At 16.9% G+C, this 11,719-nt stretch overlaps 1 protein-coding gene across 1 annotated transcript, besides 25 other annotated features; it reads left to right on the forward strand. All coding sequences in view use genetic code 6, as the record gives it.

The window, feature by feature from the left end:
- The first annotated feature begins 67 nt into the window (after window positions 1-67).
- Window positions 68-106: a microsatellite.
- Window positions 107-998: 892 nt separating this feature from the next.
- Window positions 999-1,043: a microsatellite.
- A 106-nt stretch (window positions 1,044-1,149) lies between these two features.
- Window positions 1,150-1,195: a microsatellite.
- Window positions 1,196-1,386: 191 nt separating this feature from the next.
- Window positions 1,387-1,432: a microsatellite.
- Window positions 1,433-1,619: 187 nt separating this feature from the next.
- Window positions 1,620-1,666: a microsatellite.
- Window positions 1,667-1,824: 158 nt separating this feature from the next.
- Window positions 1,825-1,882: a microsatellite.
- Window positions 1,883-2,222: 340 nt separating this feature from the next.
- Window positions 2,223-2,281: a microsatellite.
- An 81-nt stretch (window positions 2,282-2,362) lies between these two features.
- Window positions 2,363-2,401: a microsatellite.
- A 237-nt stretch (window positions 2,402-2,638) lies between these two features.
- Window positions 2,639-2,716: a microsatellite.
- Window positions 2,717-2,859: 143 nt separating this feature from the next.
- On the forward strand, window positions 2,860-7,413 carry IMG5_193290 (hypothetical protein; the record flags this gene model as incomplete). Its single annotated transcript, XM_004025012.1, has 13 exons — window positions 2,860-3,012; window positions 3,055-3,168; window positions 3,220-3,280; window positions 3,328-3,516; window positions 3,566-3,684; window positions 3,889-3,902; window positions 4,080-4,287; window positions 4,356-4,793; window positions 4,923-5,204; window positions 5,250-5,259; window positions 6,437-6,672; window positions 6,768-7,184; window positions 7,255-7,413. Coding segments are annotated over 13 exons (2,400 nt in total), but the record flags the coding sequence as incomplete, so codon positions are not given.
- Window positions 3,686-3,758: a microsatellite.
- Window positions 4,289-4,327: a microsatellite.
- Window positions 4,806-4,897: a microsatellite.
- Window positions 4,811-4,906: a microsatellite.
- Window positions 4,849-4,909: a microsatellite.
- Window positions 6,674-6,756: a microsatellite.
- Window positions 6,678-6,739: a microsatellite.
- Window positions 6,686-6,756: a microsatellite.
- Window positions 7,207-7,239: a microsatellite.
- Window positions 7,414-7,710: 297 nt separating the features above from the next.
- Window positions 7,711-7,749: a microsatellite.
- A 198-nt stretch (window positions 7,750-7,947) lies between these two features.
- Window positions 7,948-8,006: a microsatellite.
- A 2,364-nt stretch (window positions 8,007-10,370) lies between these two features.
- Window positions 10,371-10,427: a microsatellite.
- Window positions 10,394-10,427: a microsatellite.
- A 1,186-nt stretch (window positions 10,428-11,613) lies between these two features.
- Window positions 11,614-11,686: a microsatellite.
- Window positions 11,636-11,679: a microsatellite.
- Window positions 11,637-11,674: a microsatellite.
- Window positions 11,687-11,719: the final 33 nt, after the last annotated feature.

Raw genomic sequence — 11,719 nt, forward strand, 5'->3', positions numbered from 1 at the left:
ATATATATATATTTATATTAATGAATATATTTTATTATATATATTATAAAAATCTAATAAAAGGATATATAATTTATTTTTATATTTTATATTTATATTATTATATATTCAAAATAATATCATCATTATTATTCTTCAGCATCATCTTAAAATTCAGATGTCCATAAAGTTAAATTATCTCTTATCAATTGCATAATTGTAGTTGCATCTTTATATTAATCTTCTTAAATACTTTCGATATCTCCAATAGCTTCATCAAATGCAGTTTTGGCTAAATTGCAAGCTTTTGAAGGATCATTCATAACTTCATAATGAAAAACTGAAAAGTTTAAAGCTAATCCAAGTCTAATAGGATGAGTAGTACTTAATTAAGCATTTGCAATTTCAGAAGCATTAGTATATGATTCTAAAGCTCCATCAGAAGCTTTTTTATGTGCGTCTCCAGTGGAATATTCAGCAATATATCTAAAATAATCTCCTTTCATTTTTAAATAGAAAACTTATGCTTCAGCATTCTTTAAAAATAAAAAATATTAATAAAATATAAATAATTACTGAAGCATTTTTAACTAAATGAGATGTTAATAAATCAAGAATATCATTACAAAATTTATTTAATTCCGTTTCAATTTTTTTTTTTTAGTTTGATAATAAATCTAAATGTTTAGATCCTTTAGATTCTTCCTTTTATTAGATTGCTGATAAACTTCTCCATGCAGATCTGCGTGATCCTACTGTGTTTTTGTAAGCTACAGATAATAAATTTCTTTCATCTATAGTTAATTCTTGTCCGGTTTATACTACTTGTTTCATGCAATCAAGCATGTCTTCAAATCTTTCGGTTTATTCAGCTATTTTAGCCATATATATTAATTCGTCTCTACTTAATCCCATTTTTTATTTATTTAATAATGTAGTAAAAAGTATATATAAATTATTTATAATTAATATTAAAAAAGATTCTTTTTTAATTAAATTTAAATATTATGAAAATAAAAATATTTATAAATATATATATATATATATATATATTTATTATATATTAATAATTTATACATATGTTTTATTATGTTTTTTATTTATTTTTGAATTTTTATATTAATTTTATATCTTTTTTATTTTGTAAAAATTATAATAAAGAAAATAATAATTTAATATTTTTATTTAATATTTTTTTTAATTATCTTTATATTAAAAAAGAAAAATTACATATTATTTTTTATTTATTCTTTTATATATATACATATCAATTAATTTTTTCTTATTTCTAATTTTTTTTTATTAAATTTTATATTTTTTTAAAAAATTATTTTTTGCTTTAATATGGCTACATTTAACAAATTTTTTTTTAAATATAGATTATTACATCTTTTTTAATTTTTTTTTGTTTTAGCATTAATTTTCCCAGTTTTAGCTTTAATTTTCCCAGTTTAAATTTCATTAATTCTTATTAATTTTTTTTTTATTTTAATTTAAATAATATTTTTGATAGAATTATTAAAATTTCTATATAAATTTAATCCATTTTTTATTTTTAATTAGAATTTGTATCTTTTTTAATAAAAAAATACAAATTATAAAAAAAAATTTTTTATAAGCGTTTTTTATTGTTAAGCGAACAATATTTTTTCTTTTATTTATTTCAATATTTTTTATTTATATATTTTATTATGAGAATTTTAATTTTTATTGATAATTATATTATTTATATATTTATTTTATATATAAATTTTAAACAAATAAAATTATTAATATATTAATTTAAAAATATCTTTTATTTTTAGAAAAAATATTTGTAAAAAAATAAATAAATTATAAATGAATATAATTAATTTTTTATAAAAAATAATTATAATAATTTTTTAAAAATATATAATCAATATGTATTTTATTTGTTTTAAATAATAATTTATAATGTTTAATATTATAATTTTTATAATATAATATCAAATAATTTCTATAAAGAGTTTTTGATATAATTCATATAAATATTAATCTATTTTTATATTAATAAACAATATATATATTTAGATTATGTCCTATTTAACTTATACTTTATAATAAATACTTATAATATGAAAATATTTAAATCATCATAAAAATATATATATATATATATATAAAATTTTATTTAATATATAAAATAAAAATATTAAACTAAATTATAATTTTTTTTTTTATTTATATTATTTAAATAAATAAAAAATAAAATAATTAAATTGTATATAAATAAATATATATATATATACATATATTCATATATATATATATATATATATATTTATTGTAGAAAAATAAAATTAATTAAAATATATATATATAAATTAAAGTAGAACCAAATAAAAAGAAACAAAAATTAAATTAAATTAAAAATAAACATAAAAAATAAATTAAAAAATAATAAAAATTCAGATATGTAAAAATAAATAGTCAATATTTTTGTTTTTTATTTTCTAAATGTCTTATAAATCATAATCTATTATATGTATATAAAAAATGGAAATAAAAATTATATTTAATTATTATCATAAATTCATTTTTTTTCGAAAATAAAAAATCATAATATAATACTAAATTAAAAATAAAAGTCTTTAATTATTAATCAAATATGTAAACAATTAATATTAAATACATATACATAAATAAATATAAGTTAATTAAATAAAATATATAAAATATATATAATAAAATAATTAAGTAAAATAAATAAAATAAAAATGAACGATTAAAACGTTGACTAATAAATTAATAATTAAAGCAACAATATCGAGAATTAGAATAGTAAAAATAAATAAATTATAAAAATAACAAAAACAAAAAATTTAAAACAGATTTTGTTGAGGTTAAAAATTCTTAAAGAAAAAGAAAATAATTTTAATATTAATTGCTGCATTAATATTTATTTGTTTATTAATTGGTGGATTATACGCTTTCAATGTATTAAATGAATAAGACAATGGTACTAAAATAAAGATTCCTATAAACTACAATCAATATAAACCACAAATATTAGTAAAAAAAAAATACAAAAATATATAATTATAAATTTTAAAGATTGGATAAGAAAAAAATTTAATTTCAATAATAAATGTACCTAAATCTCAAAAGATATACAAATATTTATCTACTACTACTATAACAAATACATAAGCAGATGGTTAAATTGCGGTTTAAATAAATAAATAAAATAATTAATATTAATAAAAATATAAAAAAAAGGTTACAAGAACAGTATCTGAGCATGATTTTGGTCTTGTTTGCTCTGAATTGACAGAAGAATGTTAATATTTATTTATAAAAAAAATGTTAAATTTATATAATAAATAGATTTTGAAATGTTAGTTTATATAAAGAAAACTTAAAATTATGATTTGGATGATAAAGAAAAATCATTAAAAGAAAGAGTTGGATTTCCTGAAATGTTAACAAATCCAGATAAGGAAGATTAAAATAGAAATATGGTATAAGAAAAACCTATTATTTAATAAAATAATGAAAGACTATTATAAGAACCTGGTAAAAAATAAAAAAATATTATTTTTATATAAAAAATTAATATGAGAAGAAGAGGAAGGTTAAGAAGACATCAAAGATCCTGAAGAAGAAAAAATGAAATAAAGAATAAGAGAAAAATAAAAAAAATAAGAAAAGGAATCAGGAGGTTTAACGACTGAAAAAGAATAGGTATATATAATATATATATATATATATAAAAATAAAAATATAAACATAAATAAATATATTTATATATATATATAATTTATTAATATTCATTTATATTTAATATTTGATAGGATTATTAACTCCAAAAGAAATTGAAGCATTAAAAAAAAAAGGATATACAGATGAATAATATAAAAATAGTAAATATCCTATTATTAAATTCAGAATTTCTAAAGAAGGTAAAATTACATAAGTTTTTTAACCAATAAACTTACGATATGATGTTTACTAAATATATATAAATTTACTTGAACAAATATCTCCGATAGTAAAAGCAGATTTATATTAAGTCTAATAAAAAGACTAAAACGGAAAAAAAGAATATTATCATATTAAAAAATATTCGAGAAAATAAGAATTTTAGGCATAGAAGATATCTAACCTTAATATTCAGCCTAAGTATAACCAAACGGTGAAGGTACATTAAATAAAGAATATGCATAAGGGAAATCTATAGGAGAAAATAGTGAAAGATAAGTATCTTATGATTAATAATCTAAAATTTAAAATGGAGCACTTTTAGAAAGTAAAGCAAGCTCTTCATGCTCATTTGATGATAACAAAGTAAATATTAAATATATAAATATATAAATATATAAATATAATATTTTTTTATATACTCTATTAATTAGAATGGATAAAATAAAGATCCTTCATTGACAGGGAAAATGGATATAAAGACTGATGTTGTATTATCTTTTGTAAAATAAGAAGATAAAATGGAAGATAAATTTTTTAATTAATTAATGGAATATTTCAAAAATATGTCATCTTGGAATTATACTTGGGAATAAGCAAAAAATGAACATTAAGCTTCCTTAGAAAAAACTTAAAATGGACCAGATGATAAATAAAATTTAAGAGAATTAGCAGATGAATAGGATTTTGATGAAAAGGCTGAAGGAAAGCAAAAACCTATGGGAGATATTATTTAGAAGCCTATTTTTAGAAAAACACTTTCTAGTTTTGAATTAGGAGCTGATATAAGATCGGAATGTACATCTTCAGAATCATATTCCAAATAAGATATATGTAAAGCGTCTTTATGGAGTTATTTTAATGGAGTCACTGTAAAAAATTAAAAATAATATATAAATATATATACATATAAATAAATAAATAATATATATATATATATGTATATATATATATATTTTATATATATATATTTATATTATTATATTTTTATTTTAAAAAAGGCTAAATTAATAGAGAGAAAAACTAGAATTAATGTTAGTAAGTTGATTAAATAGTATTAGTATATTTAACATTTATTCTAAACCAAATTGAATATTGTTAAAGATGATATTTTAGGTGGAATTACAAAAGTTTAAGACAATATTAATAATATAATTGATCAAGTTGAGGATTTTTTAGATATAAAAAGAAATCCTGTTATGAAAGAATTATTAGGAGTTGTTTATAATGATGAACTTAATGTTGTTTCTTAAATTAATTAATTTGAACTATTAATAAATAAAGTAATTTATAAACAAATATATATATTTATAAATTTATTTCTATAGACATTAGAAGGTATAAATAAATTAGTAGAAAATCCTTTAGCTGTATTTAAAGAAAAACAATATCTTTTTTAGCTAGAAAATATGTATCTTTATCTGCTTAAATTAATTCTATTTCTAATTTTTTTATTGATAAATTTACTCGAATTTAAAAATATATTGAAAAAAATAAAAATTATGGAATATCAGAGGATACATATTAAAAACTTGTAGACTTATTTAATACTTATGAAGATATTATCATAGAACTAGTTGAAGTTCCTATAAAAGGATACTTAGATGAAGTAGAATCTTTTGTACTAAGCTAAGCATCCAGTGTATTCGACCGATCAAGTGAAGTAGATAAATAAGTGTCTGATACATAAGAAAGTAAAGAAGGAAAATCCGCAAAATTATTAAATTTAATCAAGAAAATGCTCACAACATCTGGACTAGTCGATAAATTAAAAAAGATGCTTGTTTAAGGATTAAAAAGGGTAGTTTCTTAAAAAAAGTAGCTTAACATTTAATCTAATAATTAAATTCGAACTTAAAATAAATAAAGGACGCAGTATTGGTTTAAATGGAAATAATTCCTCAAAATAACCGATAAATTGATGTTGAAGAAATATAATAAGTTCTATTAGAATTTAATAATTCATTTTATTTTTCATAAGATATAAAGACTGGAATTTAAATTTTTAAAGATGATTGCACTTAAATAATAGATTCTTTAAAAAATTTATAAGGGAGAAAAGCCTTAAAAGTAATAGGAGAATTTGCTGCAAACTTAGTCTCTTTTCCAACTGATTTAGCTAAAAAGGTGAAATATTAAGGGCTTGAGACAATAAGGAAAATTAAGAATATTGCTTTGAAAATAAAAGAAAATGTTATAAACTGGAAAGATTAAATTATTTAATAATCGAAAGATTTAGTTAGTAATGTTAAGGGTATATTTGCTAGTGTGAAGGAACTTTTTTCTAAACCTGTAGACTTTCCGATGGATAATCAATCTTATTATGATACGCCGATTTTCGATGAAGTTATGAATATAGTAAATGGAGTTAAATCAGTAATTAATTATCCTTATAAGAAAATTGGATAGATTTTTATAAGAATTTTAGATTTGCCAAATAAGTTTAAAGTATTTTTAACTTAAATGAAAGATTTTGGAAATTAAACTTTTGAGTATTTGAAAAATATTAAATTAGCAGTTTCTTCTATGAATATAGATGGAGGACTTATTTGGTAAAAATTATCAGGTAAAGTAGAATAAAGTAGAAAGGAAGTTAAAGGAGAAATCGAAGAAAAGTAACCTGATGCAGGAGCAAAAGGTAGAAGAGTTAGGGTTTTGGGAATTTTCGATAGAGAAGATGAAACTGATAATAGTACTTTGAATTAAAATTATGGATAAGCAGAAAAAGCTATTTCTGAATTTAACGATGCTGTATAATAAATAAATATAAATATATATATATATATATATATAAATATATATATATATATAAATAAATTTATATATTAAATATATTTTTTTATAAGAATTAATTAGATGTGAAAAATAATGTCGAATCATATAAAAAATAATGTGAAGAAAATGCTGAAAACAGTGGTTAGTTATATTCAGGAGTTATAGGTTAGATTATTTCATAAATTTAATTTGAAACTAGAATTTAATTTCAAGCGATTTCTCTTGATTGGGAATACACTTAATATTATGTTACTCCTATTGGAATAACTCTTGTTTTTAAAATCTATGCTGGATGGAGAGTCGGGTTTATCTTTACAATTAAATTTAAAAATGCTATTTTGGATATTTCTGTTGGAGTTAATACTTATGTTGTGGCTGGTGGGTCAATCGGAATTAGTATTTTGATCGCTGAGTTTGGAGCTTATCTTGAAGGAAAATTCTTAGACACTACTCTAACTGTGGGAATCGCTTTAAAAGTTTTAGAAAGAGTATTAATTAATAAAATTTATATTTTAATTTTTAAATTTTTAATTTTTTAAATTTAAATAATAAAATTAGTTTAAAGGTTGTGTTTATATTGATGCATAATTTACTCCAATTACTATAAGGTTTGGTATTTATTATAAAATTTTATTTTTCTCAAGAAAAGATCTTTTCGAACCTATTTAATGGACTGGACCTTCTTATTATAAAAGATTAAGTGAATATTGCTGGTGATATAATAGATAAGATTTTATTTATTAATTATTTTATATGTTATAAGGTATAAAATTATACTTTTTATTTTTTTATTATATTTTAAAAGTAATAAATATATTTTTATGATTATATAAAAAATAATATATGTATAAATATATTTATATATAAAATATTTTTAATAATTTTTTTTAATAATATTAATATATATGAATAATTTAAGATATTTTAAATTATTATAAAAATAATTAATTATATGTATTAATTTATATTTATTATATTTTTTAGTTAATTATTCTTTAAGATTAAAATTTATATTTAATTAATTAAAATATAAATTACTTATAAATATTAATTTTAAATTTAATTAAGTTTTAATTTTTTATATTTTAATAAAAATTTTACTATTTTAATAAAGTTAAATGAAAAATAAAAAAATGAATTAAAAATATAAAATAAATTGCAATTTACAAAATATAATATATTCATATATATTTTCATTTAATAATATGAACTTATAAATAGATATATATATTTATTGTAATTTAAAGATACATATAAATATATATATATATATATATATATATATATATATATATATATATATTTATATACATAAACTTTATTTCAATAATTAATATATTCTTCAATTAAACAATTATAATTTTATGTTTAAAACAATTACTTTATGAAAACTTCAAATTTTTGATTTTCTAAAATTAACATATTTTATACAAAATCAATATTTTTGTTTTATAAACTTATAAAATCAATACACTCAACAAAATTTTATATAAAAACTTTTCTTGTTTTTTAAATAATTTCAAAACAAATATATTTTGATTTCACTTCTTAAAATTTTTCGAATAAATAGTTAATTTAAGATTCTAAATGAAAATAAAATTAATTATTTATCACATTTTCATTAAAATTAATAATTTCAATTTAATCTAAATTAATTATTTAATATCTACTATCGAAATTCTAATTATCGTATATCTATAAAATTATTAATATATCATCTTTTTTCTGTTAAATACTTCATTTATTCCAATTATTAAAGGAATAGGTGAATCCAATATATTTATTAAATTTTCATTTAAAATAAAAACTAAAGGATGTAGCCATTTCAAAGGTTTTAATAGTGAATGAAAAACTAAACTTTTTTTATTTCATTTTATTTATTGTAAAAAAAAAGTAAATAATATTATTTACATTGTTTATGTTAATAATTATTTATTTTCACTAATAAAAATTATTGATTATTCTTAAATAATGGCTAAATATATATATAAAAATATACCTAAACTATTAATATTTTAAAACACATCTAATAAGCCCCATTCTGCTTCTAAATCAAATTAATTAAATTATAAATAATTTTCAAAAAAACAAACACTTTTATTAATATTAGGCATTTTTACTTGCATTAACTATTATTATTGGAAAAACTAAACTTCGATTTTATTTTGGGATTCAATTTTTTCAAGAATATTAAAAAAAAATTAAATACAAGGAAACTTAGAAACTATACAATAAGCAATTAATTATTTTTGTATAAATGAATATTTCTAAAAAATAATAAAATAAAGAAGTTTATCAGGATTTATTTATTCTAAAATATCATTTTTTTCTTATTTTTGATAAGATTATTTAGTTTTTAATGCAAATACATATTTTTCGTGTTAATTTTTATAAATTAATAATGGAAAAAGAAAATCTTAAATATTTTTTCTAGCTAAAAATTCTCCTATACATTTTGAGTTTAAATACATATAAAATTAATATTATTTTGTTCATTTTTTTCTAAAATAAAAAATCCATCGATTAATAAGCAATCTTTTAAAAATATATATATATATATATTAAAAATGAATTAATTATTTTAAAAATATAATATATATATAAATATGAAATAAAAAATTCAAATATTAATATATATATATTAAATAAATTATATATATACCATTTTATTTTTTTTGTAAATTATCTTTATTATTGTTTTTTTTTAAATTTTAATTTTCTATTTTTTCGTTTTAACTATTATTTTATGTAAATAATTCATTTTAATTTTCTTAATCTTTTTTTTTTTTTCAATTAATTAATAAATCGTTTATTTTTTTTTCTTTTCATTTTTTTATTTAAAAACTTTGCTTTCATTTTAAAAATATTTCAAATTTTTTTCTTTCATTATCATTTTGTTCGGCCTTTAATGCATACTATCACTATGATTTGAACTTACATCAGAATCTGTAAATATTGGATTGTTTTTGTCATATTTTTTTTCCAGTTTTTAATTCAAATTATTGATATAATTCTATTTTGGTATTTAGATTTAATTTATATATCTTGAATTTGGAGATACTGAATGTTATAATCTTTATGATTTTTAGAAATGATTAGGAATAATATTGATCTATTATTATTATTATTATAGATTAACGAAATTTTATATTTATTCCTTTTGATTTTATATTTATTCTTCAAGCCTTGTTATTATTTGTATGTATTTCTGCTCTTTTATAAGGTGTTCTTGAATTTTTTCTTTTAACTTTATTGTATTTTGATCTTACATTTTTATTATTTAGTTTAGTTTTTTTATTTCTAATTCCATTTTTATTTATTATTTTTTTAAAATAATTAATAATACTATTGTTGTATTTTTTTTATTCATTATATATAATATTTTAATTTAATAATTATATAAATAATTAAATATACATATTAAAAAAAATATATATATACAAATATTTAAACCTATTGATACTCAAATTAAACTATGTTTATTTTATAAATTTTTATATAAGCCAATTAAAAAAAAAAAGACTTGCATAAACATAATTTCATTTTTTGAACTAATTTTTTTTATTTATCAAATATATTTTTATACTAAATATATAAAAGAACAATATAAATTTATATTAAAATATTTTTACAAGTTTTCTTCATAAAAAGAAAAATTAAAATTAAAATTAAAAAAAAAAAAAAAAACTTAAAACATAAACTAAAAAAAAAAAACCAAAATAAAAAAAACCTATATAATTAAAAAGAAAAAATTAGTAATGATATAAAAGCATCCCATATTTAATAAAAATCCAGAATTTACCAATCAAGATTGTCCCCAAGGTTGTTTAGGTCAAAAAAATATAAAAATTCAAAATGGCATAGCATGTGGTTAATGCGGTCAAGTATTACGTAGTGAAGAATTCGAGCCCGAATTCACATACAGTTCTTTAAATTATATAGATAAAAAAAAATAACGGAATCAACAGCATACAGTAAATTAAGAAAATCGACAAAAAGAAATAAATAAACAAATAAATGAGTTTGTGACTAAATTTCCTTTAAATTATAAAGAATAAGAAGAAGTAATGTAAATAGTAGAATAAGTCTTAAGAATAATGGATTAAAAATAAAAAAGATGTAGATCATTAAGATCTCTTGTAGCTTCTTCGTTTTATGAGTATAATAAAAAAATGAACAAGTTTATACCAATAAATGAGTTTTGTAAAAAATTTTTAATTAAACAGAAGAGGTTGCTAAAATATTCGAAAAAATTAAATAAATATTAACTTTTTTTGAATATAAATATTTAATAAAAAGATCAAATAGTTGATATTGTTCTTGGAAAAATTGAAAAATTTATTTCTAAATAAAGGAATTTAATTGCGAATCTATTTTAGCCTTTTTCAAATAAATAATATAAGGATTTAAAAAAAGACGACTCTTATATATAAAGTATCAAAAATAATATAAAAAATCTGTATTTTTGTGAATATTTAAGTATAGTGAGAATGGGAAAACACCCGTAAAATTTTATTAGTACAATAGCCTATTTAATGCTAAAATCTTTAAATTTTGCATTCAAAAATAACCAGTTTTGTGAAGATATTGGTATAAAGTATTCTACTTTATCAAGGGAATAAAAATAAATTAAAGAATATTTAGTTAATAGTATATAGATGGTTTAATAGGAAAAAATACCGAAAAATATACTCTAAGAAAGTTAGTAAAATAGTTAAAAATTATCTAATGAGTTTTTGGCATTTGCGTTTTAGAATATTCTATAAAATAACGAAGAACTAAATAATTTAGAAAAATAAGATTATAATAGTATTTAAAGTACTCCAATTAATTAAAATAATAATATCTTAATTTGATATTATTTTATAAAAAATTATTAATTATTATAAATATATATTATCAAACATTGAATTAATTTTTTATTATATTATAATTTTATTTATATATATATATATATATATATATATTATTATATATACTATTTTTATTTTATTTCTTTTTTTCTTAAGTAAAATTATATATG

This window comes from Ichthyophthirius multifiliis (assembly GCF_000220395.1).
Source record: "Ichthyophthirius multifiliis unplaced genomic scaffold scaff_1120509251388, whole genome shotgun sequence".
In the NCBI taxonomy this organism is placed as follows: domain Eukaryota; phylum Ciliophora; class Oligohymenophorea; order Hymenostomatida; genus Ichthyophthirius; species Ichthyophthirius multifiliis.